Below are 26,678 nucleotides of genomic sequence, written 5' to 3'. Positions count from 1 at the left end.
AGGCTTGAGGTGTGGATTTCTATTTGGTGTAAAACATATTGTGAGAGGTTTTTGTGTCTGAGTTTGAAAATACAGTGCTGCAGCAAACTGGCTGGGTCAGGCCTGTAGGTCCTTGAGTGAGTATACAGAATGATATTTTAAGCTAGCATTCCACCTATAACTTCTCCTTGACACCAACGATGAGGGGATGCCAGACATGATGGTGTAGTAGGCAGACATGCATCTTGTTTTGCAACACTATTCACCTGAAGCTTGGTGCAATAGGTTTTTTAATGTGATCGTTAGCACCTCACTACAAAAAAGACAATGGCTGAATGTGTTAAGGATACCAAAATTCTGAGGTACAGTAGGACCAGCGATAGAAATTAGCAGAGCATCTATTGCTAAAATTGCATCCAGCACTGTGCACTATCATTTCAAGTAGTGGGCAGATAGAGGTCACCTTTTGCAGCCTGGTCCGATAACAGGGGAGAGTCAGTCCATTGGATCTCCGTGTACTGTGCTGAGGGGGCCCCTTGTTGCTCAGGCCCCCTGCACTGCGGGAGCCTTTGTTACACCACTGGCAGGAGGATAAGTTGCATCTAGCCACCTGCAATAAACTTGCAGCCCAGTGGAGACTAGAGACCAATGTGTGCACTTCACAACTGCTGTTCCATGAACTGATACTAGCCACAGAACTGGAAACAACATTTAGCCTAGTCTCCCAAGACCACGCAAACACAGAAGCATGGACAAAGCAGTCCCCTGATTATAAAACCTGCACACAATATACTTTTGCCTTTTATCAATGTTTGCATGGTTATTAAATTAAATTTTATTGAGGTCTCGTATTTTTTCCTCTGTGCATAATTACGGTTATGCAGTATTAACAATGACCAGGCCAACTTTATAAGCACCCCAGGAACAATAACAAACATGCAAATTGGTTTTCTCCTATTAGCTTTTTTCTGCTACTTACGGTAATTATTTTGTTTGTTGTGCTGGTGAGGTCTCCCTGTGACTCCCTGTGCCTGCTGCCAGAGGGTCCTCCCGGGGCCTTCAATGATTCCTGCTGGCTCTCTTGCTTGCTGAGGGCTGGCCCTGACCTACCTACAAAGGTTAAGTACCTTGGACCTTTCTGGTCCCCAAATCCTGCAACACTTCAAGCAACGCTTTCTTGTATTTGCCAAGGCTTGTTGTTGGCCCTGCTGACCACTGACCCCCTGCAATTCAACACCCAGCATGGGACAGCTCATGGATGACTCCTGGGATCTTCCTGCATTGCTGGACACCACAGCTGAACTTCCATGACAACTGTCCCTCAGGAAAGCATCTTAAAGAAGTGTTGTCTTTGCCCTCCTGCACCCCTGGGCATCTACAGGTGGTCTGGACTCTGTCCCCTCTTTCCTTAGGTCCTCTTCATCCACAATAAATGCCTGAGTTCCACCGAAGTGGTCCCCGCTGACTGCAGTGGGAGATTCCGACACAACTTCACCCCTATGCACCTGGGCTCCCTAGTGAAGGTCCTCCACTTCCCTGAGTATCCACAGGTGGGCACACTCTTGAACCTCCATTGTCCCAATGGGTTTCCTTGGGGTCTCTGGTTAGGGTCCTGGAACACAAAACCTCTAACCGTGACTTCCTCATGGTACCCTATAGACACCTGACCTGGGGTAAAACCCCTGCACACGGGAGCCTGGGGAATCCTAGTTACTTACCTATGGTGCTTCCCCAGTCCTGAAGGTCCTTGGGTGGTAGTCTTGGTTGTAGTGACTTTCACATAATTTTTTTTGTATATGGTTTGGCCCCCCTGTAGGGGCCAATGTTATTTTATGCTTTTACTTACCTGTTTCTTAGTATATTTTTGTGTGTATATATCTCCGGTTAGGAGATATACCAAAGTTAGTTTAGTGCCTGTGTTTTAATAAATAATACATAATTTTTTCGAACACTGGTGTAGTTCTTTTTTGTGTGTACATCACTGACTGACCTTTGTGGTATTTGCAATTGCTTTACACCCTCCCAGATAAGCCTTTGCTGCTCTCTACAGCTACCCTTTAGGAGCTCTGGTTATCTGGAATCACTTGCACTATCACTAAGGGTTGCCTGGGCTCATTACAGGGTGCCTCACCTATAGGTATACACCATATACTCAGCCAGCCTCCTACGGATATCGCCAAAACGTACTCCTCCCTATGCACCCATTAGGGACATATCATCAACCAACATGCACACCATCCAAACATGAACCTTCAGGCAACAGAAAAATAGAGGTAGATTACTTGGAGTCCACAGTTCCAAACTCTGTATTTCTTTCTATCCAACCCTGATAACAGAACACTATCTCGTGCTTCAGAAAATTCTGATTTGTGTTGCGCTGTAAAGTAATTGTTAGATTACATTTAATGCTATTTGGCAGTCAAAATAATGCAATACTTAAAATAAAATGCATTGATTAATCATCACCAAATTGATCAACCTCCAATTGTTCCAAGAACATGTAAAATTGTTAATATTAAGTGAATTCCTTTGAAGAACACCCCAAATGTCTCCTTTTGAAAGGTACACAGTACTTAAAATCTATACTCAGTTATATATATCGAAAATAGTCTTAGTAATAATAGTTATCAGCAGCTGATTAGATAATATAAAGTCAACATTAACTTACTATGGAGATTTCAAAAGTTAAAACCTTTACCTTGGGAAATCTTCTAAGGTTATGTAAACAACATCTTTATCTGACACAGATGAGGAAAAGGTAGTGAAGGTTCCATTCTGTAAAGGAAGAAGCTCGAGACCAATAAGTTCATTGTAGTTTCCATCACTGAGCACAAACTCTAAGAGGTGAAGCTTTTCCTCGGCTGAGCCTCTGTGCCCGGATTTCCTCAATACCTGCCGCACCAAAGAAGGAGTCACTGTCTTCACTGGCTTAGTGTTGGAAACTGAAAATTGAATTGCATCCGAAATATTGGCAGTTACTTTAGCAACATGTGTTCCTGAGGATTGGAGATACTTCAGCACAGTTTCTGTATACTCAAGTTTTTCATCAATTTCTGAGAAGCACACCTCATGCACATTTAACCAGGAACCACCCATGGAATAAACAATAGCATTCTGTAGCAAATCACTCAATAAAGGTTCTAACGCAGACTTCCAGTGCACTCTTGTTTTGTTCATATCCGGCCATATGTTATAAATTTTCTCTGCAGAGAGTGGAAAATTTGGATTCTCCTCCGTCTCCATTCGCTTGATAGCTTCCAAGATGAGGGTAGCATATGACTTTGGGACCACACTTTTTACGAGAAGTTCATTCCAGAGAGCAGCAGGGTCTCGCCACTGATCCAGTTCCCGCCACTTGATACTCCTTCGGTTATCAGTTAGGCCAAAGAAACCACTAATATGAACTGGGAGACCTGTCTTGCTTTCGTCACCTGGAGGTAAAGGTAGAAAGCAAAACGCCCTCCCATAAAATTCAGCAAATGCTCCCTTGTCCTGTCCATCACACGACAAAGGCATTGCGATACCTATTGTAGGTATAAATTTCAAGTCATCAGCTAAGCAGTCAAGTTCATTGCACATTCCTCGACCACCAACACTATTGCACACCAACCAGGAGGTGTGTTGGACCTCTTTAATGCTCTCATCCTCTAGAAGTATGTTTATGTGATAAGTTACACAAGTTATGCTGTTGCTTGGAATGCCATTACAGTAGTCATCTATGGCACTTCCTAGAATCTTGATGGAGTTTGGCCTTTCGTGCTTTAATGCTTTATTTTCGTTAGCAGTCACCCTAAAAAGAAGGCGCTCAGTTCCATCGCTCTCCCTCACATGCAAGGACACATTCTGAACACTTTTAAGAAATAGTAACACAGTATCTGCATCTGCTCTGAATGAATCAAACAGCTCCAGGACTTTTTGTTTATTATACACATTGCTACTCAATAAAGAGGGTTCATGGCGCAGAGGAAAGCGGAAAAATGTCCCAGGAAAATGGCCATCCACAAATGTTTCTTTTGTGCTTCCAAAAATGCCAATGAATGGAGCAAACTGGTCCACTAATTCATTGATTTCCTTTATGTCTTCTTTTAGATTCCAACACTGGCCTGATTCGTGCCGGCCAAAAAGCGTTTGATGGGGATCCAGAATTCCTATTTGGTCACCGCTGAATATACTTGGAACATCTGCCCAAAAAAGAAAAATAATGCAATACAAATTGGTCTTTAAAAGAAATATTATCAGATCACGTTTCTTATGTTAGTCATATGCATTTATGTGTAGAAGCTAAGAATGTTTTACAATCACAAATAGTGTCCATAAACCAGGTTTTAGGAAATTATCACTATCATTTTCAAGCTTACCATTTTCTACTGAACATTCATTCTTGCTTATAGAAGTTGAAGATTGTTTGTCAAAGAGTGCTGATAGAAATGTTTATTTTTTATTATATTTGCGATTTTATACAGCATCGACATGGGCCGAAGGAGTCAGCGCTTTACAACACACTGAATACAGGGTTACAGCGGGTTACATTAATAGTAGTTGAACTCAGACGTTTACATCAGTGTAAGTATACAGGAGTAACCACAAGAGACAGGTACAACAATAGGGCAGAGGACATGAACAGGTAAATGAAGACTGATCAGATCAGATAGAAAAATTTATTTTTAGAGTTTGAGAATAATCCAATACTCCCTTGTATCAAACCTTATTGATATGCTTTGGTAGTGTTCCATCATTCTGGAGAAGGCAGTCAGACATAACTTCACTTAGGGGCAAGTTAGATGCACAGATATTAAAGGCACAATAGTACCATCTGGCTCACTTACTGTGACCTTTACAGGTTCCGCACCAGCACTCTCCAACTTTTACCCACTAAGCTTCTCAAATGTTTCATGTGTGAATAAGAAATGGGCAATGCTTGAGTAATGTGTATGATGTTAGCAAGGGAGACAAAGGAAATATATTCAAGTGTATTTGGGCAAAGATGGAAGGAGGTGAGAGTGAATTAAATGGGTGAATGCTAGTTAGAGAAGAAAGCAAGCATTGGCAAAGCCAACAGGTATGGATTTAATGTGTTAATGCACACAAACAAAGGTATACACAAATGAAGTCTGCATGCAACAGCACATTGAAGTCAGAAGTATTGGCCTTGCCAGTGCTGGTGTATATCTACTTTACGGATGAAATAAAGAAAAAGAAAAAAATCCCGAAAATAAACAATCACCAATCAATTCACACTTTACTCCAATCATCAACTCAGATATACAACATACAGTCACATCCACTCAAACACTGCAGTGATGAATCTCAAACAGAGGAATCAGTAAAAAATAATATATTCAATCCATACACTTACAACATTCTATTTTACGGACGACCTATAGTAAGATGGTTTAATCAACAAAGTAGGGTTTTCATCTAATGTAGAGAAACAAACACAACAGCGCGAGAAAACAATGCAATTCAACCGCAGAGGTTTTAGTATTTGTTACATGTACTGTTCTCAATGTTAAAACATAATGAGGAAAAGTCAAGGTTACAAACTGAGTTCCCAGTAAACATATGCAAATCATTCTAAACTGAAATACAACCTATTTGTACTTCACATTGAAAATAAAATGTTTATTTAACTGCGTATGTTTTTGAAAAAGAGACTGCATGCATATAACTAGCTGAGTCCCATACAATCTCATATGAATGCATACTATGTAGAATCAAAGAGACTGTTGAGAGGTGGACAGAGAAGGCGAAAGAGAGCATGGCTCAAAGAGGAGGATAGGAGAGCAAAACAGTGGGTAATGGAAGAGGGTAGAGAGAAAGAGAGCAAAGAGTGTAAGAGCAAGAAAAAGAGCCGATGTAGCAAAAGAGTGAATGGGACGGAGTGAAAGAGAACGCACATGACCGACAGTGAGAGAGAGGTGGGAGATTGAGAGAGAAGACGTGACAGACAGGAGAGGAAGAGCAGGGATGAGGGAAAGAAAAAGGGGGAGAGGAGACAGCAAGAAAGATGGTAGGATAGAATGACAGAAGAAGAGAGAGAGAGAGTAAGAATGGGAGAGAGGGAGAGATTGAGGGAGAGACAAAAGGAAGGGAGACTAAGAAAGGGGAAATCTATTGTGTGATGTAGCAACACAACCGTCAAAACAATAGGCTAAAGCCAGTAAAACACACACTCTGCATCACCCCCCGCTTTCCATTGATCAGCTTGCTGAAGGGGTAGTGAGGACAACAAAGATTTTTTTTAAAGACTTTAAGCACTGTTTACAACCGCCTGGTTCTGATAAGAACATATGGATAAAGACACATTCAGATCTGTGGGCAGTGAATACATCTTTAATAAAATATAAAGTCCTGAGACCACTTCAAGGTGTGAAAAAAACTATCTATGTTGACCAATATTGAAAATGCATGCTCTCAGTGAATATTAACATTGTAGCTCAGTTACTGAGTTAGTCATTGTGCAGAATACCTGTAATATGATAAACAGAATTGAACCCAATGCCAAATCGCCCGACTTTCAGTGGGTCATCTTTTTTCCTGCTTCGAGCAATTTCCTGAATTCCATGCCAGTCTTCAGGAGTGAAAATTGCATTGTTGTACACATAAAGTGCCGGTCCTAAGGAATAAAGAGTATAAGCTGAATCAAGCAATAAAGGTTAGGATAAAAAGCAGAATTCAGGCAGTGCCAACACAACATATTAAACAAAGTCAGAACATCAGACATCACTTATATTTTCAGGTAAGTATTTAGTTAGCAACTAGGAGCTAAAATTATCATCATCTCGGTGGACAGGTATAAGAATTCTTGGTCCAGTAAAGTGTTATTGCCACCAAATATTATTATTATTACTTTTGAAGGGAGCAGAATTGATCTTATGGGATAATTCTGGGTCAATTTGTCTTTTGAGGACAAAACAGTGAAAGGAAAAGTGTATGTTGCATACAAAGGAATGAATGTATTGGGATGGTGGCATTAGGTGGATTTTGGAATGGTTTATTAGACCTGGACAGAAATGTCATGTTTCACTGGTAGGATCAGTAACACGTCAGTCATAGAAAGACAGGTTCCCAAGTATGTTTAACAAAAAAGAGGGCATAATTAAGATTCCGTACAAACTATTAAGGTAAAAGACAGAGCATTACCTGTAAAACATAAACTTCGAAATGTACCACATAGTGTTTGGCAGGAATTGACCAAGATTCTTAAATATATTCAAAATGCCAGATCTATTGAACCAGTTAATGCTACATTATGGCTTTCACTGATTGTTCTACCTAAGAAAAAATCTGGAGATTTGCACTTATGTGTGGATCCTAGAAAGGCCAACAAAGCTATAGGGATAGAAAATTATCCATTACCAACAATTGAAGACCTTATTACAGCTGTAGGTCAGTCCAAATGGATCACAAAACTAGACCTCCAAGCGGCATATCATCAGGTAGTTTTCGATGAAAAGTCACAACATCTCACAGCACTTATTAGACCTGATGGTACATTTAAGTTTTGTGTCATGCCATTTGGACCGGGCTCTGCTGCTTCTGCTTTTCAGAAAGTAACGCCAAGTATCTTTGCTGACCTAAATGACATAGTTATGTTTCAGGATGATATATTAATTCATTCTAGTACACATGAAGCTCATATTAAAGCGGTAGAAAATGTTTTGACTGTTTTACAAACTAATGGTGTTGCTTTGAGAGATGACAAATGTACGTTCTGTGTGAATGAGAATTAATATTTAGCCACTAAATTGTTATAATTTCATTTAACAGAGATCCATACTGCTGGAGAAAGGATGTAAGAGCTGTTTTTTTTGTCAGAGATGCCAATCAAGGATGAATCGAGTGAGGAATTGGTGAAGGAAGACGAATGTATCATTGCTAAGGTGGAATATTGCGTCATTTGTCAAGATATGGATGTCTGGAATAGTGCTCTCGAAGGGGATATGATTTTGAATCAAGTCATGAAATTTGTAACAGTTGGTTGTCCAAAAGAAAGGTTTATGGATTGTTCATTGCAACCATATTGCAAAGTGGCTGACGAGCTATCTATTGAAGGTAATTTGATAGTGAGAGGTGACAAATTAATTCCACCAGATTGCTTCAAACAGAAAATCCTGGAAACTGCCCACTCTGGTCATTTAGCAGTAACCGCCACTAACGTCAGATAAGACATGATTCTGGTGGCCTGGTGTGGATCACGAAGTGGAAAAGGTGGTGAGAGAATGTGTACAGTGTTGTTATAGTGACAATCATTTAGTCACAGCTACACCTCCTGCCATTCCTGTGGAATGTCCAGAAAAAGTTAAGCAGAGAATTGCTGTGGATTTTTTAGGCCCATTCCATGTATTACCTAACAACATGAAACATTTCTTTGTAATGGTGGATCGTTTATCCAGATGGGTAGAAGTGAAAGGTGTGTGTGAACCAAACACAAAAGCTGTAATTTTTAAGAAGTATTTAATAAGGAGGGCCTCCCAAGTGAAATACTTACAGACAATGGAGTGCAATTTACTTCTTCAACTATGTCAGAGTTTCTGAAGAAACTAGGGATTGCAGATTTACGCACACCATTGTATCATTCACAAGCAAAGGAAAAAGTGGAGAGATTTAATCAATGTATTGAAGTGCTATTAAATCTAATGTTAATTGTGAAACTGCTATTAGCGAGTTATTATAGGCATACAGAACCACACCACACTCTGTGAAGGGAATGGTCTGTTTTGAAGTCATGAGGGGAAGAAAAGTGACATCTTCTTTGTGTCATTTTTGAAAAGCTAAAATGTTGGATCAATGCTGTGATGTTAAAAATGTTCACAGGATACTAAACATGCCAGTGACAAACTAAACAGGTTGAGATGTGAGAAAGAAAATAGGAACAAAAGTATTAGAAGTGAGACCAGACTCATATTCAAAGTTGGAAACATGGTTTGTTTTAAAGATCCTGTCTTATTGCAAAAAGGAACTTCAAGGTTCAGAGATGCTACTCAAATAACTGACATTAGAGGTCAGGCTGTGAAATTATCCAGCGGTCAATGGTGGAACATCTCTCGGGTAGCAAAGAACCACGAACCAATAGTGACAAATAATTTGACTAAGAATGGTAGCCTGGGTTATTGGGATTCTCAGTCCATAGTGATGCAATAGCTAGCTAAACGTGTTTATTGAACAGTTTGATGTTCTTTTTTCGAATGTATAGGTTTGCTTTTGAACGATGCAGCAGTTAGAAATATTCGCTGGGCCCTTTTCCACGTATCCTGATGTTTGCTATCTTCAATAAAATCTTAAAAGAAAACAATTTGGATACCGGATCCAATCTTTACACTATACCAGGTAAAAGGGAAGCACACAGTCAATGAGTGATAGGAGCGGTAGCTGAGTTCTGTAGCAGAAATGTACGGTTACTGCACAGCGATGTGGTGTTCTCTGAAGACGTAACTATTCAGTAAAATGAGCAGCGTTGGGGCAGACCTTAGGGATACGTGTATATTGTTCTACATCCTGGGTGAATAGATGGAAAAGACCTGCTGCCTTGTTTTTTCTTTTTACATTTCGTAGTCTCCAGTTTGATTATATCTTTGCTGCAGCTACCATGCAAGCATAACATATGTCACACAGCGTTTATTTACGCACATATAAAGTACCAAAAATAGAAATACCTCCAAATGTTTTTTTTTTTATAAAGAACACAGCCTAATAATTTTAACGGTGAGGTGCTCATTTAGATACATGGTATAAGCATGAAAACTGTGAAAACATCCGTACACATTTCTCAAACATTTGCCCACCATTTTGTAAGGCTTGATAATTTTGCATCAGATTATGGAAATTGTATGATTGGCTGCCTCCACTAAAGGCTGGTGCTAACCAAGTGCAAAAAATGTAGTAAAATATAAGCCTTCTTGTAATAGAAAAATTGGTTGTGTATGATTAATCGCACAATATAATAAATGCAATAATAAACAAAAGATTCTGTCAACATTAAATAAGGATTGTCATCCATTATCAATCTGCAATTCAAAACAGGGAATTAAAAAACAGAATACAACTCATAAGGCTAACTAACATACAGGGTGGTTGTTCTACTGAAGCTAACAAAACCTGTAATGCTCAATCGTGATTTACTAAACGTAATGGAATTCTAAAGGGAGTTATCCAAATTTACCTGTGTTGTGTCAGTATTTCACTGCCGGATTTTTGTTTTTTCCAAGGATTGGTTTCCAGCTGTCACATTTATCTAGTTCCAGCATGGTGATCTGGCAAAATGTCACCGCATTCAAATACTTTTAATGGAGAAACCTAGAGCAACTGTTGATTGTATGATCCTCAATATATAGATATTTGGGCAAAGACAAATTACGTGTATCACAGTCCACACACAACAGTACAAGACACAGAAGTGGCACAGGCGAATTTGCTTGATGATACCCATGCAAAAACCCTCCAATTCTGGTATAGGCATGTATAGCAACAGTAGGTAAAGAAAGCGATTTTTTATATGTTCCTCCAAAGGAGATGTTAAGTGAAGTGATCCATCTGAGAAGCATGTTATTGTTAGATACTTTGATCCTCAATTCAATGTTATTTTTATTCATTCAACCTAAACTGACCACTGTTGTGTACGTTTACTGAGCTGCAATTTGCATTCAGGCATTAAACTGATTGAACAGCATCTTCCAGCGTCCTAACTTATATTTCTCAATTGCTATATTATATTACCCTCAACAGAGCGACCGCTAAATGGCAGGAATGTTTTTAAAAAATAATAATGAGGTGGTGGACAGCCCATCTTGACAACAGGCACCACCCTATAGCCACAACAGTCTTCCTGTCTGCCTGGGGCCTGGATCTTCCCTATCCCAAGGGCCAGCAAGAGGAAATTTGGACACAGTTTTGACATATGAGTCAGCAGAGATCATATAAATCCCAATTAATACTTGCCATGGCGAATAGTGGCGGAATTCAGGCTCTGAGACAGCCAGGAACCAGTGAACCTTATGCACTCTGGGCATTTCTGAAAGCAAGAGACCCAGGTATATCTTGGGATGTGTGGCTTGCATGGATCCGGCTATGTTTTCTTACCCAGAATGCCCTTCAAACCTCAAACTTTGCGTAGAATAATGTATTTCCACCACATTTCTGAGGCTATGTCATAGAACCTGCTGGTGTCCACAATAGTTTCTGCAAAGATCATAGGATTTTCTTTTACCCCTGTATTGTATATCAGACACTTTGGGCTTGATTTAGAGATTGGTGGTGGCAGTTACCCTGTCACAAATGTGACGGATATCCCATCCACTGTATTACGATCCCACAATAGCCTATGGAGATCATAATACGGCAGACAGGATATCCGTCACATTTGTAACAGAGTAACCAGTCCGCCAAACTCTAAATCAGGCCCTTTGTTTCACATTTAGTATGATGTACTTTTATAGCTGTTAATTTTCAATAAAAAACAAATTAAAAAGTGAAAAGCATGATGCTAATATTGAAGAATATGTTCAAAAGAAAAGTGAAGTGAAACAGAACAGTTTTGGGGGCAATCCACAAGTACAAGAAGAAATGTCATACATCAGCAAAGGCAGCATGACACCAACCAAGATTGTAAAATATCTCCTTAATTCAGTTTACAATTTCAAAATAGAGGCTTAATCCTAAAAGGAGGACACTGGTTTCAACTTCAATATTTCCTTCAATGTCATAAACTATTGCAAGGATCACATTGTTCGCCAAATGCGGTCTGAAAGTTTTAGCAGAAAACCAGTAGGAAAAGCTACTGATTATGTTTTTACTTTACAGAAAAAAAGTTTGACACCAAGGCCAATTGCTAAAATGAAATAACTCTTTTTTTAAATGACAATATTATTTGGTGGGATTAAACAAAAGATACAGTACAGTTCATGACTTACAGAAAAAAAACATACCTTGGTAAGGCACCATATCTGCAGACCAAAGAGACTCTGTTCCATATTGAGTCTCATCATATAAAAATTTAACTTCTGTTGCACCAGCATCTTCTGCATTCTGGATAAGCTCCTATAGGTAAAACATGCCAAATATGACACAATATACATTTGTCCATGGAACATCTCTCCTTTATGCCTAATATTTTATCCTTTAAAATGTGAAGAGTAAAGGTGTATCAATAGTAGATTACTAGCTAATTTCTATTAACATTTCTTGTATAGCTCAATTGCTTTTAAGAGTATCTACTTGAAGCCCATGTTTTTGTATTATTTTGCTAAATCATTAATAAAACCATTTTAAAACTCTGTTAAATTCAGCATGAAGTAGAGTAAATTACTTACTATTGGTGAATCCTTTACTGGTGGAGACTATCCAATGAAGATTCCTCCCCTTGGATCCGGAGATTTTTTGATAGCAATTCCCTTGCTATTCAAAAGGTGATGGTGTGTGGTTCCAGGTCAGATCAGTGCAGCACCAGACGAGACGTTGGGCCCCTACATCTGTGCCATCTCTGGGTGCTGATGGCAGTTTCTTGCTGATCTCTGTCGGCACAGTTGGACACAAACCCATAGGAATCAAAATGATTGAGTGTGCAAATGTCTAGAGCGGTATCTTATTAATGGACTATATTCATCCATTCCACAGAACGGGGAGGATGTTGAGTCATGAGGAATCTATGATTAGTTAGAGTCTCTCCTAGGAAAGCCATTAACAAAGGTAAGTAACTTGGTATTCTGATAGAGCCTCTTAACTGCAGATTCTTCACCTTGTGAATAGATACCAAAGCAGTACCTTCCCTGGTAGTGGGTCTGTGGAATGGCTAGGACCAGACAATCCTGCAGAACAGATTGGGTGAGATGCCCATCCCACCAGACCTGGTTTTCCCGGCAACAGTGGAGAGCGAACTTGTGAAGGGGGACTCACGTAGCAGCCTTGCAGATGGTCAAAACTGGCACACCGCAGCCAGTATAGTGGCAGCAGCCTTTGGTCTGGTGAAATAAGTGTGCAAGCCTTCCGGGAGCTGCTTTTTGGTCAGCTCATAGTAGATCTAAATACACAGCACAATCCATCAGGAGATGATGCTTTTTTGCACCATATTCCCCTTTTTTTTGCACCCGCAAGGCCCACAAACAGGTGGTCATCCAAACAATGGTTTCTGGTCCAATAATATAAAAACTGAGGGCCCTCTTATGGTCAGGACTGTGGGGATGCTTTTCCTCGTTATAGGGATGAGAAAGAGCATAGAAAGCTGCCAGGTGATGGATTGCCTGATGTGAAAGGGCTGAACTTCCTTCGGCAGTAATGCTGCTTTCGTACAGAGTACCAATTTCTCCAGGAAGAACAATATGTATGGCTGCATGATGGACCGAGCCTGGAGTTTGTCCACTTGCCTTGCCAAGGTAATGACAATGGGGAAGATAGTTTTGAAGGTCAACAGGCAACGAGGAGAGTTGTGCATAGGGTCAAATGGAGCGTACATGCAGTAATTAAGAACCAAATTAAAGTCCCATTGTGACATCACAAAAGGTGTTGGTGGGAACATGTGGATCAGCCCCTTTAAGAAACACCATCATAACAGGTGATTTGAAAAGTGATGGCTGATCTGGCAAATGCAAAAAGGCCGAAAGATAACTTGGTTTCCATAGCAAGGCACTACTGGGCAGACAAAATAAGATGAATAAGAAGATGTCAGACAAGTTTACATTCATGGGTTGGATGTCACGCAGAAACACGAGGAAACAAACTTCTCCCAAGTTCCTGTATACATAGTTTTGGTGGATGAACACCTTGCTACGAAGATGACACCAACCACCACAGGATGGGGTAAAAGCCATCAACTGTCACTATTCAATCTCCACGCGTGAAGGTTCTACAGGCTCTGGTGCAGGATCTGGCTCTGCTGATGTGACAGGAGGTTTGTCCAAGGTTTCAGCCTGATCGGAGGACAAATACTCTTGGCAAGAAGTTCGGGTTACATTCCCGGGTGAAAGTGTTCTCTACAAATCTGTATAACATAACACTCTCCTCACCCAGTCTGAGGCCACTATGACAACTAGGGACAATCTTTTTTTAAATCTTTGTCAGTACTGATAGCAGGAGAGGCCACAGTGGAAAAGCATACAGGAATCCTGAGCTCTAGTTGAGACAGAAGGCATCTCTGTGGGAGTACTGCTGTGGGAACCCCAACACTCAAATGTCTGGTCACTCAAAGTTTTCTGCAGAGGCGAATAGACTGTGCCAGGGTTCTCCCGTTGCTGGAAGACGCCCTTTGCCACCTCCAAGAGTAGCTGGCATTGTGATCCAGTAGGCAATGGCAGCTGTGTTCTCCTGCCTTGGCATTTAAACATTCTGCCAGGTGTTGGGAAATCAGGGAAATTCCCTAAGTGTTCAGCCACTTTGAGAAATACAGAGCCTCTTGGCACAGGACCCACAAAACCACTCTGCCCTATTTGTTGTAATGCCATATGGCAGGTGTATTTTCATGAGAACCTGTTTGCCTTGACCCTCGGGAGGAACATCTTCAGTGCCAAGTAAATCACTCGCAACTTCAGCAGGTTAATGTGGAGGCAGGTCTCTGTTGGAGACCAAAGTTCTCTGATCTCCATCTCTTCCTCTCCAAGGTAGAATCAGCAACCCAGCAATGATGCATCCATCACAACTATTTGCTGTGAGTGGGGTAGGTATAAGGGTTTGCACGGGTCCAATTGCAGTATTTTGCAGTGCCCTCCGACACCTGGATGAACTCTGATGGACTCTGATAGGTCCCTTCAGTGCTGTGCGCACTTGGTGTGGTCCACCAGCAGGATACAGGAGGCTAAAGGCCAAAAAGCCTCAGAGCTGTTCTTACTGAGACTCAGGTCAAGGGTTGAAACATCGGCTTATTAGTCTTGAATGTCCTCTGATTCGCTGGAGGCGGAGGGAATGCTTGGAAAAACACCAAATCCAAGATGGCTACAATGAAGGGAAGCCATTGTGAAGGAGTCAAATGTGACTTCAGCATGTTGATGGAAAAACTCATTGATGTCAACAAGTTGGCTGTCATCTGTAGGTGGTTTGTCTTCAGTAGGCAGTCATCGAGGTACAGATAGACTCATATTCCTAACCTCCACAGATCAGTTACAACTACCACTGTGAACGGCAGAGGAGCAATGGTAAAGCCAAAGGGGAGCAGGGTGAACTGAAAGTCTGCTTGGCCTATCTGAAACCGCAGGTAGCATTTGTTGGACTGCAGGACAGGAATGTGGAAATAGGCATCTTGCACATCCAATGCCACCATCCATTCTTCTGGGACCAGAACAGACAGAACTTGGGCCAATGTATTTTGAACTTGTCTTTCTGGGAGGGAAAAAGTTCAAAGGGTACAGATCAAGGATAAAAGGTCATGCATGGCTTTCTTGTTCACCTTCGCGCAGCATTCGCACAATGCTGAGTTGTGCCTGAAGCTCAGGCACTACAAACAAACATTGTGGCTATCTGTCACCAATATTTGTCAGTTGCAGTCCTTACAAGGTTTAAAGTCTGTTGTTTTTGGAGGCAACATGTCCCTTACACACTAGAAAGTGTGAGAACAACCTGAGTGACAGGATTTAAAAGGAGCTGTAGATCCACATTGGAAGGCACAGAAAGAAAGTGATGTCAGCGTGCAGAGCAGGCACATGTATAGGAGCCCTAATGTCACATCCAGTATGGGAATGATCCAAACCAGAACCACCTATTGACAATTGAGGGAATTGCTATCACAAAACCTCCAGATCCAGTCTGGTGTCTGGGAAAATTCAAATGGTGATGCATATGGGTTTAGAAGACTTTAACGGAAAAAACAGGTTTGTCTAATACATATCTACATCTGTGAATTGTTTATTTAGCTATATGCTGATCAGGGATATTATTAAGGGTAAAACAATTGTAAGGTTTTCTACTTTTCTAAAGTAGGGTTTCTACTTTTCAAAAGTGCAAGTTTACCTTTAAAAATTAGGCCTGTTTTCTTTTTCAAAACCCAGCAATCTATCAGTGACAAGTTTCATAACTCAGAAAAAAACTATTAGCCCTACATCCTCTGGTCATAACTAGAACAGTATGAGCTTCTGAGAGGGACAGTGCTGAATACTCATGCCTACAAATGCTTCCTCTATGTCTCCCTCTACCTTATGGAATGTGAAGGACATGGAGATGTATGATGCAAGCAGAGAATCGAGAGACGAGCAAAGCTGGAAGTTTCTGATGGCATCCAAAACAAAAGGAATGCTTACTATACATGAATGCTTTTGCCACCATATCCTGCTTTGAGCTCCAAAGAGTGTTCCCCAAGAAATGACAACTAGAGAAATTAAATCTGCTGGATACTTTCAGTATGCCTGTGGTCCTTAACTACGTGTGACATATTGCAGACACAGTTGCTCCATTTCAGAGGACCCAGTCATAACTGCATTTAGAGATGCTACACCATTGCCAAGCATTGTGAAGCTAGCGGTCTAAAAAATGCATATTTGTAACAGGCCATGCCATCTACCCGATCACATTAAATAAGGAGTATCTTCCTCTACAAACAGCAAGGAACAGATAATGGGAGGTCCTTCTTATAGGGTCAAGGAGACAGTTAAAATAAAAAACACACAGAGCAGAAGTCACTCTGAGTAACATAAGCAAAATGTAGACATTAAACGCAGCCAAAATCTCACCAGTATACGTTGTTTCCCTGCATAACTGTCTGTCAATTTACGCATATGCACACGAGGGACACCTCACTGTTGCACACAGGAGCAAGGAAAAAATACTGGCCTATGGTATCCACCTTTTCACATAAGTAAAACTGTGATAAGTGAAGATACAGAATGAGTGGTGTGACTTTTATGGCCCGAGGTTCTGCATGACAATGTCATAAATCCGAACACATCTCTGGTGCAAATAGGAGAACCCTTTATAAACCAAACTCTGGTTGCCAGTCTTGCATGGGCTCATGGAGTTTCTGATGAGTCTCTCAAGCCTGAAATTGCCTTGCTCAACTTTGTGAAGTCAGGAGGTCCAAAAAGTGCACAATTACAGGAGGCCTGTGCCAATTTCAGGACAGCATTGAGCCGGCATAGTCTTCCTTTCGATCCAGAAAGTAATAAGAATGGTTAAGTGAACTTTTTCAAAATACCTTGGGGAAGGGTCCTAGTACTAATAAGTTGTTAGTTATTAAGGCTGTATACTTTGTGTGTCTATATGAGAACTGGTAATTGTATGTGCCAAACTTAGAAGGGATTGTTTGTGAAAATGAGAAAGACAATCAATCAATCAATCAATCATAGTATTTATAGAGTGCACTACGTACCCATTAGGGTTTCAAGGTGCTGAGAGGGGGGGGGGGTGAGCTGCTACTGGTCGAAGAGCCAGGTCTTGAGGAGTCTCCTGAAAGTGAGAAGGTCCTGGGTCTGCCGCAGGGAGGTCGGGAGGGTGTTCCAGGTCTTGGCGGCAAGGAAGGAGAAGCATCTGCCGCCGGAGGTCTTGCGTTGGATGCGGGGAACGAAGGCGAGGGCGAGGTTGGTGGAGCGGAGTTGCGGGAGGGGATGTAAAAGTAGAGTCTTTTGTTCAGGTAGGCTGGTCCGGCGTTGTGGAGTGCCTTGTGAGCGTGGGTGAGGAGCTTGAAGGTGATCCTCTTGTCCACGGGGAGCCAGTGGAGGTCTTTTAGGTGGTGGGAGATGTGGCATCAGCGGGGTACGTCGAGGACCAGTCGAGCGGAGGCGTTTTGGAGGCGTTGGAGGCATCAGATGTCTATTGCTGGGATGCCTGTGTAGAGTGCGTTGCCGTAGTCTAGTCTACTGCTGACGAGGGCCTAGGTCACCGTTCTTCTGGTTTCTGTCGGGATCCATTTGTAGATTCTGCGGAGCATGCGGAGGGTGTTGTAGCAGGAGGAGGAAACTGCATTGACCTGCTTGGACATGGTGAGGGCGGAGTCGAGGACGAAACCCAGGTTGCGTGCGTGGTTGGCTGGCGTTGGTGGGGGTCCCAGCGAGGTGGGCCACCAGGAGTCGTCCCAGGCCGAGGGGGTGCGTCCGAGGATGAGGACCTCCGTCTTGTCGGAGTTCAACTTCAGGTGGCTATTTCTCATCCACTCGGCGATGGACTTCATTCCCTCATGGAGGTTGGCTTTGGCGGTGTGTGGGTCTTTGGTGAGGGAGAGGATGAGCTGGGTGTCGTCGGCGTAAGAGAGAATGTTGAGGTTGTGCTGACGGGTCAGTTGTGCGAGGGGGGCCATGTAGACGTTGAACAGCGTCAGGCTTAGCGAGGAGCCTTGGGGTACGCCGCAGATGATGTTGGTGGGTTCGGAGCGGAAGGGTGGGAGTCGGACTCTCTGGGTTCTGCCGGAGAGGAAAGAGGAGATCCAGTTGAGGGCTTTTTCTTGTATTCCGGCTTCGTGGAGGTGTGTTAATAGGGTGCAGTGGCAAACCGTGTCGAAAGCTGCAGAGAGGTCCAGGAGTATGAGGGTTGTCCATTTGCTGTCTGATGTCATCTGTGGCGGCGAGGAGAGCAGTCTTGGTGCTGTGGTTACGTCTGAAACCGGACTGGGAGGGGTCCAGGATGAGAGTTGACGATCTTCTCGGTGACGTTCGCCGGGAAGGGGAGGTGGGAGATCGGACGGAAGTTTTTGAGGTCGTTGGGGTCTGCCTTGGGTTTCTTGAGGAGGGCGTGGATTTCGGCGTGCTTCCAGCTTTCCGGGAAAGTTGCGGTTTCGAAGGATAAGTTGATGACCTTTCGAAGTTGGGGGGCGATGGTTGAGTCGGCTTTGTTGTAAACGTGGTGGGGGCATGGGTCTGAAGGGGATCCTGAGTGGATGGAGTTCATGATCTTGCAAGTTTCAGCGTCGTCTACGTGGGTCCAGGTGGTCAGGCTGTTGGTGCAGGTGGAGTTGTCGGGGTGGGGCATGACGGATGCGTGGTGTTGAGGCTGTTGTGGATGTCGGCGATCTTCTGATAGAAGAAGGTGGACAGGGCGTCGCAGAGTTCTTGGGATGGTGGGATGTCGTTGACTTTGGCGCTGGGGTTGGAGAGCTCTTTCACGATGCAGAAGAGTTCTTTGCTGTCGTGTGCGTTGTTGTTCAGGCGTTCTGTGAAGTGGGATCGTTTGGCGAGCCTGATTAACTGGTGGTGCTTGCGGGTGGCCTCCTTGTGGGCTGTAAGGCTGTCAGGTGTGTGTTCGAGGAGCCATTTCTTCTTTAGTTTCTGGCAGGTGCGTTTGGAGGTGAGGAGTTCTTCAGTGAACCAGTCGGCTTTTTTCTTTCCTTGGTTGTCGGTGGACCTCTTGAGTGGTGCGAGGGTGTTGGGGGCAGTCGTTGAAACACTGTTGTAGGTTGAGTGCGGCGGTGTCTGGGTGGGTGGAGTCGGTGGGCGGGTTCTGGGCGAGGGTGTTGGTCAGCTGGTCTTCGGTGACTTTGCTCCAGCGGCGGAGTGGTGGTAGTTGGGTGCGGAGGTGTTCGATGTGCTTCTTGAATGTGAAGTGGATGCAGTGGTGGTCGGTCCAGTGGAGTTCAGTGGTGTAGTTAAAGTTGACGTGGTTGCTTGCGGAGAAGATCGGATCAAGTGTGTGGCCGGCGATGTGGGTGGGTGTGTTGACCAGTTGTCTGAGGCCGAGGTTGGAGAGGTTGTCGATCAGAGATGTGGTGTTGGCGTTGTTGTTGTTCTCCAGGTGGAAATTGAGGTCTCCAAGGAGGATGTAGTCCGTGGAGGTGAGCGCGTGGGTGCTCGTGAGGTCGGCGATGGAGTCGCAGAAGGGTGCTTGTGGTCCTAGGGGTCGGTAGATGAGCGTTCCTCTGAGAGTGGTGTTAGGGTCAGTGTGGATCCGGAAGTGAAGGTGTTCGGCGGTCTTGAGGGTGTCGTCCGTGTGGGTGTGGATTTTGAGGGTGGATTTGTGGGCGATGGCTATTCCTCCTCCGATTCCGTTGGGGCGATCCCTCCTGGTGATCTTGTAGCCGTCCGGGATGGCTATGGCGTTGTCAGGTGCTGAGGAGTCGTTCCACCAGGTTTCGGTCAGGAAGGCTACGTCTGGGGCGGAGGTGTCGAGCAGGTCCCAAAGCTCGATGGCGTGCTTGCGTGCGGAGCGTGTGTTGAGGAGTATGCAGTGGAGGTGGTTTGTTGCGGTTGTTGCAGGTTTCCTTGTTCTGTCGCAGGTGAAGTTGCAGGTGTGGCAGGAGAATGGTCCCTTGGTGTTCTTTGGGGATGACTGGAAACATGTTGTGGAGCGGCCGGGGTTGAGGGCGATGAGCTGGTTGGCAGAGTAGCGGCGTCTGGTTGTGCAAGGGTCGTGCGGACCAGGAGGGGTGGTGCTGGGTGCGGTCCAGGCGCGGACGGGCGAAGACGGGCTTGCCTCTGGTGTGCCAGAGGCAAGCGGGCGCGCAGCACAGCGCCAACCATTAAGAAGGGAGGGGGGAAGGAGGAGCAGCTGGGAGGCGGGAGGGAGCGGTGAATGGGGGCGCGAAGGGGGTGGGGCCGCAGGGCGGCAGGGGAAAGCAGCAAGGGGTAGCGCACAAGGGGCGAAAAAAATGGTTACAACAGTAAAAAAAGGCACAAATGGAAGCAAAAGCACAAATGGAAGCAAAATGGATCATTGCACAATAAAGCAAGGCACAGAATACAGTCACAAATACGGCGAAAACGGCACAATGCAGACGGGTTCAATGAAGCTTACCAGAAGTCCACTAGACGGGCCTCGAACACGCTAGCAGCAGCGTGGGTCAGGGACACGGACACAGCAGGGTGGTGCTGCGGATGTGGGGGGGCGAGCTCTTGACCGAAAACAGGTCAGAGGTCGCTCACCCTCGACGCGCAGCGCCAGCCATTAAGAAGGGAGGGGGAGGGAGGAGCAGCTGGGAGGCAGGACGGAGTGGCGAATGGGGGCGCGAGGGGGGCGGGCCGCAGGGAGGCAGCGGCAGGGGAAAGCGGCAAGGGGGAGCGCACAAGGGGCGAAAAAAGTGGTTACAACAGTAAAAAAAGGCACAAATGGAAGCAAAAGCACAAATGGAAGCAAAATGGATCAAAAGGCACAATAAAGCAAGGCAAAGAATACAGTAAAAAAGACAAATAATAATAGCTAAGCAACTTGTCTCCAAAGGACAATAACAAATACCTTAAGGATTTGTCCCCCTTCTGGATATCTTCTCAATATGTCTTTAAGGAAGTCCACAAGTGGAGGGGTTGTTTGGCCAAATCTGCCTAAAATAAATAAAGATTTAAATATTAGCTGTGCCGCACCTTTAGACCTTTAGAGAGGAAGTGCAATATATAATGCTGTTGAATAATAACACATCATACATGATTTCTCAGGTTCTGTTTATATTTGTTCTTCAGGCTTGACACATATTTCTATTTTCTATTTTGGAGAGAAACGTGTTGATTACATTTTTTAGATTACAGTAAAATTTGTTCAAGACAGTAAATTGACACAACTTCCCAAGCCGATCCCACTATTTGAGATACAGTAAGCCAACCTGAAGAAACAATAATGTAAGACAATCATTGGTGCATCTGTGTTTGGAACATGTCTATTGATATTTAAGAGCGACAATTGAACCTTAAAGCACATGAAGTGGGACTGGCAATTTCTGAAACATTTACACACTCAGTAATGTGTGATAGATAAAGAATGGAGGAGATTTTAAAAACATCTAAACCCTCAGTAGAAATAAACCTTTTTAATTTGCCATAATCATACTAGGGGGCTGATTACAGTAGTGCGAATTGTATGAGGGGATTATGCGCAAATTTAATCTCATACCATTTGGCCCCTCAGCATTAAATGCCTGCAATTACGAGTTAAACCGCTAGAGGTAGGGGCTAACTGTGCAGAGCAAGATTTACTGGGCTAAATTTTGCATGGAACTCCCAATCTGGTAGCTTTAATGAGCTTCGTCTGCACCTACTCTAAGCAAGTGGTAAATGTGTGTGTGCACAGACTCTTGTGTGAAGTGAGAGGAAACGGAGAGGTGAGGGAGCAATGGGAGAGGGTAGTGGAGAATGTTTCTTGGCAGGGTGGAGTATTACATGCTCCCCCGTGCTTTGGGGGGAGGTGGGCAGGGGCCGGGAAACAAGTTTGTGCTTCAATACAGTCCTTTCCCAAAACTATTTTACCGACAGGATTTTTCAGCAGGTAAGCTCAGATCCAGTGTCCCCGCACCTGGTAAATCCAGTTGAGGGAACAGCGGTCAACATATAATTGTGAGGCGCAGAATTCCCATATAACAGGGCCTACATGCAAAATTCCTAAGCTTTAATGTTGAGTACTAATTATGTCACACTGACCTTTTTAGTATTTATTTACCTAGGTGTTTTGTGGTTTATTTCTGCTTAAAGTGAATCCTTCCAGGAACCATAATGAAAATAAAGTCTCTTTTAAATTATAGGAGAGGACTCTCAAGTCCAGAGCAAATGTTAACATGCTGCATTTATTGCAGCCATTGTGATTTTGACAGCTCTTTTCTTCACAAGCTTCTCTGAACTGCCTGTTTCCTCCTGCCCATTGCTAATTCATTCCATCCAGGCAGTGATGACTGCTGTCACTCAACTATTGATGACAGTGGATTGTGGAGACTTAGAAGAGACCTGAATACTTTCAGGGACTTGATGCTACCTCTGTATAGAGCTAAAGATCTTATACTGGCAATGCTTTATAGCCTAAAGGAAAAATAAGGGCAATTATCTTAACTGGAAGGTGGTGTAAGGATAAGCCCCCACTATTATGTGTAGTTCATAAAGCATCCATGCTTGTAACCTGCCTAGTTTATAATTTAATCAGGCACTAGCTCTGCTGCATAACAACCACCCAAATATGTAAGGTATATGGGTAACCCTAAATGGAGGTTGGGCAGTAACTGCCTAAATTGGAACAGGAGAATGACAACAATGCAGGTCTGTTGATCCTTGCACCTGCCTAGGAACCAGGCTACTATGAGTAGTAAAGAAAGGGTGATTGAGAAATCAAGAACATAGCTGGGCACACAACAATGGAATCCCAGACTTCATGCTGTAAAGTCATCCACTGACCAGCTTTGCAATATTAAATCCACACACCTCTGTGATGTGTGCCCTGTACACTTCAAATTACATTCACACTTGTCTGTGATGCTACATTACAGGAAACTGGATTGTTGGTAGGTGGAGGTATGCACCTTCAGCTAGTAATATTACACAATCACTAATAAGGTTCATTAAAGTCTCAATAAATAAATTCTTGCTCAATTCTTGGTAGCTTGGCAACAAGCAGTCAGGCTTAACGTAGGGGGCAGGTAAGTGTAAAGCATTTAATATCACCAAAACAGTAAATTAGTAAAATACACAACACAATAATTATTCAACATCAATTTATAAAAATAGAGAATATTTTTATCTTTAAAATTATACCAAAATGACAAAAATACAATGTAGGGAACCGGAGATATGAGTTTTTTTAAAGATTAACTAAAAAATGTGCCTTCTAGTGACAAAAAGCATAAAGCGCTACTTGCAGCTATCTGGTTCGGCTGGATTGGGACAAAGTCAAAGTTTTAGGCCGACTGCAATGGAGCGCAGATAGGACATGGTGAGCGTTAGGTCCTGGTCAAAAGTTTACTTTTGGACTTAGGGGGTTATTCTAACTTTGGAGGAGTGTTAATCCGTCCCAAAAGTGACGGTAAAGTGACGGATATACCACCAGACGTATTACGAGTTCCATAGGATATAATGGACTCGTAATACGGCTGGTGGTAAATCCGTCACTTTTCCGTCACTTTTGGGACGGATTAACACCTCCTCCAAAGTTAGAATAACCCCCTTAGTCTTTTTCTTGGAGCTTTTCTCTCAATGTCAACTCCTAGTGTTCCTTAGATCTGGAGTTCAATTCGACGATGGCAGTCCACTGCAGAGCAATGGCTCAGTGAGCCCCTGGTAGTCTTTGTCCTCACTGAGGAGCTGAGGAGCTTTTAGAGGGACAAACTAATTTGCCTTTCGATGGCGGAGGCTTGGCTCTCAACATCAAGCCGGTCTCCCAATGGAGCTTTTTAGCAAAACTTTGTAAAAAGTTTTCAAACTTTCAGAACTTCTTCCTTGTTTCTTTTGAGGAGAAAAGTGTTCAGCAGCACATGCCAAGGGCTCAGAATCAGAAGCTCTGGATTGCCTTTTAGGATTAGGATAACTCAATCTCCCACAATGCACCTGTGCAGTCCAGGAACATACAGTTGTAGTTGGTCAGTTGGGGTAATCTTCTCTTTGTCTTGTTGTATAGTTATTTTAGCTATGTTTTAGACACATTGGTTTAAGCTAACTAGGCCTGCCGCTGTGCACTTTAACCCCGTTACATTTTATTCAGCATTACTTTATTTTTCTAGCAATAACATTTGCGGTGCTGTTTTATTTTCTTTATCTCATTGTACTTTTGCCTAGGAAAGCATTACGTTCTTAGTAGGACATTTATTTCACATTGTGCTTTCTACAAGGCTGGAGTCAGATAGGGTTGCCAACAAATGTGGTATGCTGTGTCTCCAACATTAACAGAAAACACACACTTATACTTGGGGACTATTTCTTAGAATGTCAGCTGTTTTATTATACAAACACCCCTTTGTCCCAGACACATTAGAGGGAGATTCCAGCCAGATGACCACTAATTCATGCTGATTGCTGACTGCTTCCCAGCAGCTACTTGCCTAGATGGCCAGACGCCTGGTCCACAGCTTTAACTCCCAGTCCCACCAGCTAACTACAAACACTCCCGAGCCCTACACACCAAGCAACACCCACCTCCTCCACACCTGGACCCCGGTCAACACAGAAGACACCGCGAACACCATGGCTACCATCCACTCCGGATCACCATCAGACCCCTGCCCACACCACATCTTCAACAAAGCCAACACCATCATTGCCCCCCATCTCTGCCACACCATCAACAGTTCCTTCGAATCAGCCACCTTCCCAGAGAGATGGAAGCATGCAGAAATCAACGCCTTGCTAAAGAAACCCAAGGCAGACCCTGACGACCCCAAGAACTACCAACCTATCTCCCTCCTCCCTTTCCCAGCTGAGGTCATCGAAAACATCGTGAACAATCAACTATCCCGGTACCTGGAAGACAACAAGGCACTCAACACCTCCCAATCCGGATTCCGCAAAAACCACAGCACGGAGACTGCACTCATTGCTGCAACAGACGACATCAGGACCATGCTCGACAAAGGAGAAACAGCAGCACTCATCCTCCTGGACCTCTTTGCAGCTTTCGACACGCTATGCCACCACACTCTCCGCACACGCCTCCACAACGCTGGAATCCGCGACAAAGCCCTGGACTGGATCTCGTCATTTCTCACGGACAGGACCCAAAGAGTCCGCCTCCCGCTGTTCCTCTCAGAAGCCTCCAACATCACCTGTGGCGTTCCTCAAGGATCTTCACTCAGCCCCACACTTTTCAACGTGTACATAGCCCCCCTCGGAAACATCGCACGAACACACCACATCAACATGGTCTCCTACGCTGACAACACTCAGCTCATCATCTCCCTCACGAAAGATGCCACTACCGCAAAGGTCAACCTCCACAAAGGACTCCACCAACCTCCACAAAGGACTCCACGTCATCGCCAGCTGGATGGAATCAAGCCACCTCAGGTTAAACACAGACAAGATAGAATTAATCATCTTCGGCACCAACCCCTCATCCTGAAACGACTCCTGGTGGCCCACCTCCCTAGTACCCGCACCCTCACCCACCTCTCATGCATGCAACTTGGGCTTCATCCTGGATTCCACACTCAGCATGACTCAGCAGGTCAATGCCATCTCCTCTTCCTGCTACAACACCCTCCGCCTGCTCTGCAGAATCAAAGAGGATCACCTTCAAAATCCTCATCCACGCACACAAGGCCCTCCACAACACAGGACCCGCCTACCTCAATGACAGAATCACCTTTCACACCCCCACCCGCAACCTTCGTTCTGCCAACCACGCCCTCGCCTATGTTCCTCGCATCCACCGCACAACCACCGGAGGAAGATCATTCTCTCACCTTGCCGCAAAGACCTGGAACTCCCTACCACTCCACCTCCGCCTGACCCAAGACCTTCTATCTTTCAGGAAACACCTCAAGACTTGGCTTTTCGACCAGTAGCTCCCTCCCCCCCCCCATAGCGCCTTGAGACCTTACCGGGTGAGTAGTGTGCTTTATAAATCCCCTGATTGATTGATTGATCTCTCTCTAGACTACAGGCTTCTTCCTACGAGTATGAGGGATGATGTACCCCCAGGGGGGAAACCCGAAGGACAGACTAGGCTTATTATGCTGTGCTCAGACATTGTTTAGGTAGGAGAAATATATACATCACTCCTAGTGACAGTATAGTAGGACTATTCTTGTGAATCACAGTGCTACACAGGTGCCCAGAGGTCTATCTGCTTATTGGTAATTGACAAAATGTCCCCATTCCCTTAACCACGCGGACACCCACAGAGGTGGTTACACGCCTCCATCACCATCCCCTACTTTTCACATCGTGGCCCACGCCGACTACTTTATCTGTAATGGCGGCTCACACAACAAGGATTCGGAGCACCAGGGATCCAAATAGGATTGGAGATGGGCGACTACACTTGACAAGTAAGTAGGGGGCCATGTAAGCACACTACAATGTTATTCAAAATAATTTAATTATGAATATTTTGCAACTAGAATGATGTGTCTTTCAGTGTGTGACTTGTTGCGATTAGAATGATGTGTTTTTCAGTGTGTG

At 43.9% G+C, this 26,678-nt stretch overlaps 1 protein-coding gene across 2 annotated transcripts in view; it reads right to left on the bottom strand.

The window, feature by feature from the left end:
• Window positions 1-26,678, bottom strand: part of SACS (sacsin molecular chaperone) — a 427,729-nt gene that overhangs the window by 121,810 nt on the left and 279,241 nt on the right. For both annotated transcript variants that reach the window (XM_069202245.1, XM_069202246.1), the window contains 4 exons: window positions 21,049-21,134; window positions 11,904-12,015; window positions 6,449-6,595; window positions 2,678-4,160 (listed from right to left, as the gene is read on the bottom strand). In XM_069202245.1, coding sequence (XP_069058346.1) covers window positions 2,678-4,160; window positions 6,449-6,595; window positions 11,904-12,015; window positions 21,049-21,134 — 1,828 coding nt within the window. The remainder of the gene's footprint in view (window positions 1-2,677; window positions 4,161-6,448; window positions 6,596-11,903; window positions 12,016-21,048; window positions 21,135-26,678) is intronic.

This window comes from Pleurodeles waltl, chromosome 8 (genome assembly GCF_031143425.1).
Source record: "Pleurodeles waltl isolate 20211129_DDA chromosome 8, aPleWal1.hap1.20221129, whole genome shotgun sequence".
In the NCBI taxonomy this organism is placed as follows: domain Eukaryota; kingdom Metazoa; phylum Chordata; class Amphibia; order Caudata; family Salamandridae; genus Pleurodeles; species Pleurodeles waltl.
This window is presented reverse-complemented; position numbering and strand designations above follow the sequence as displayed.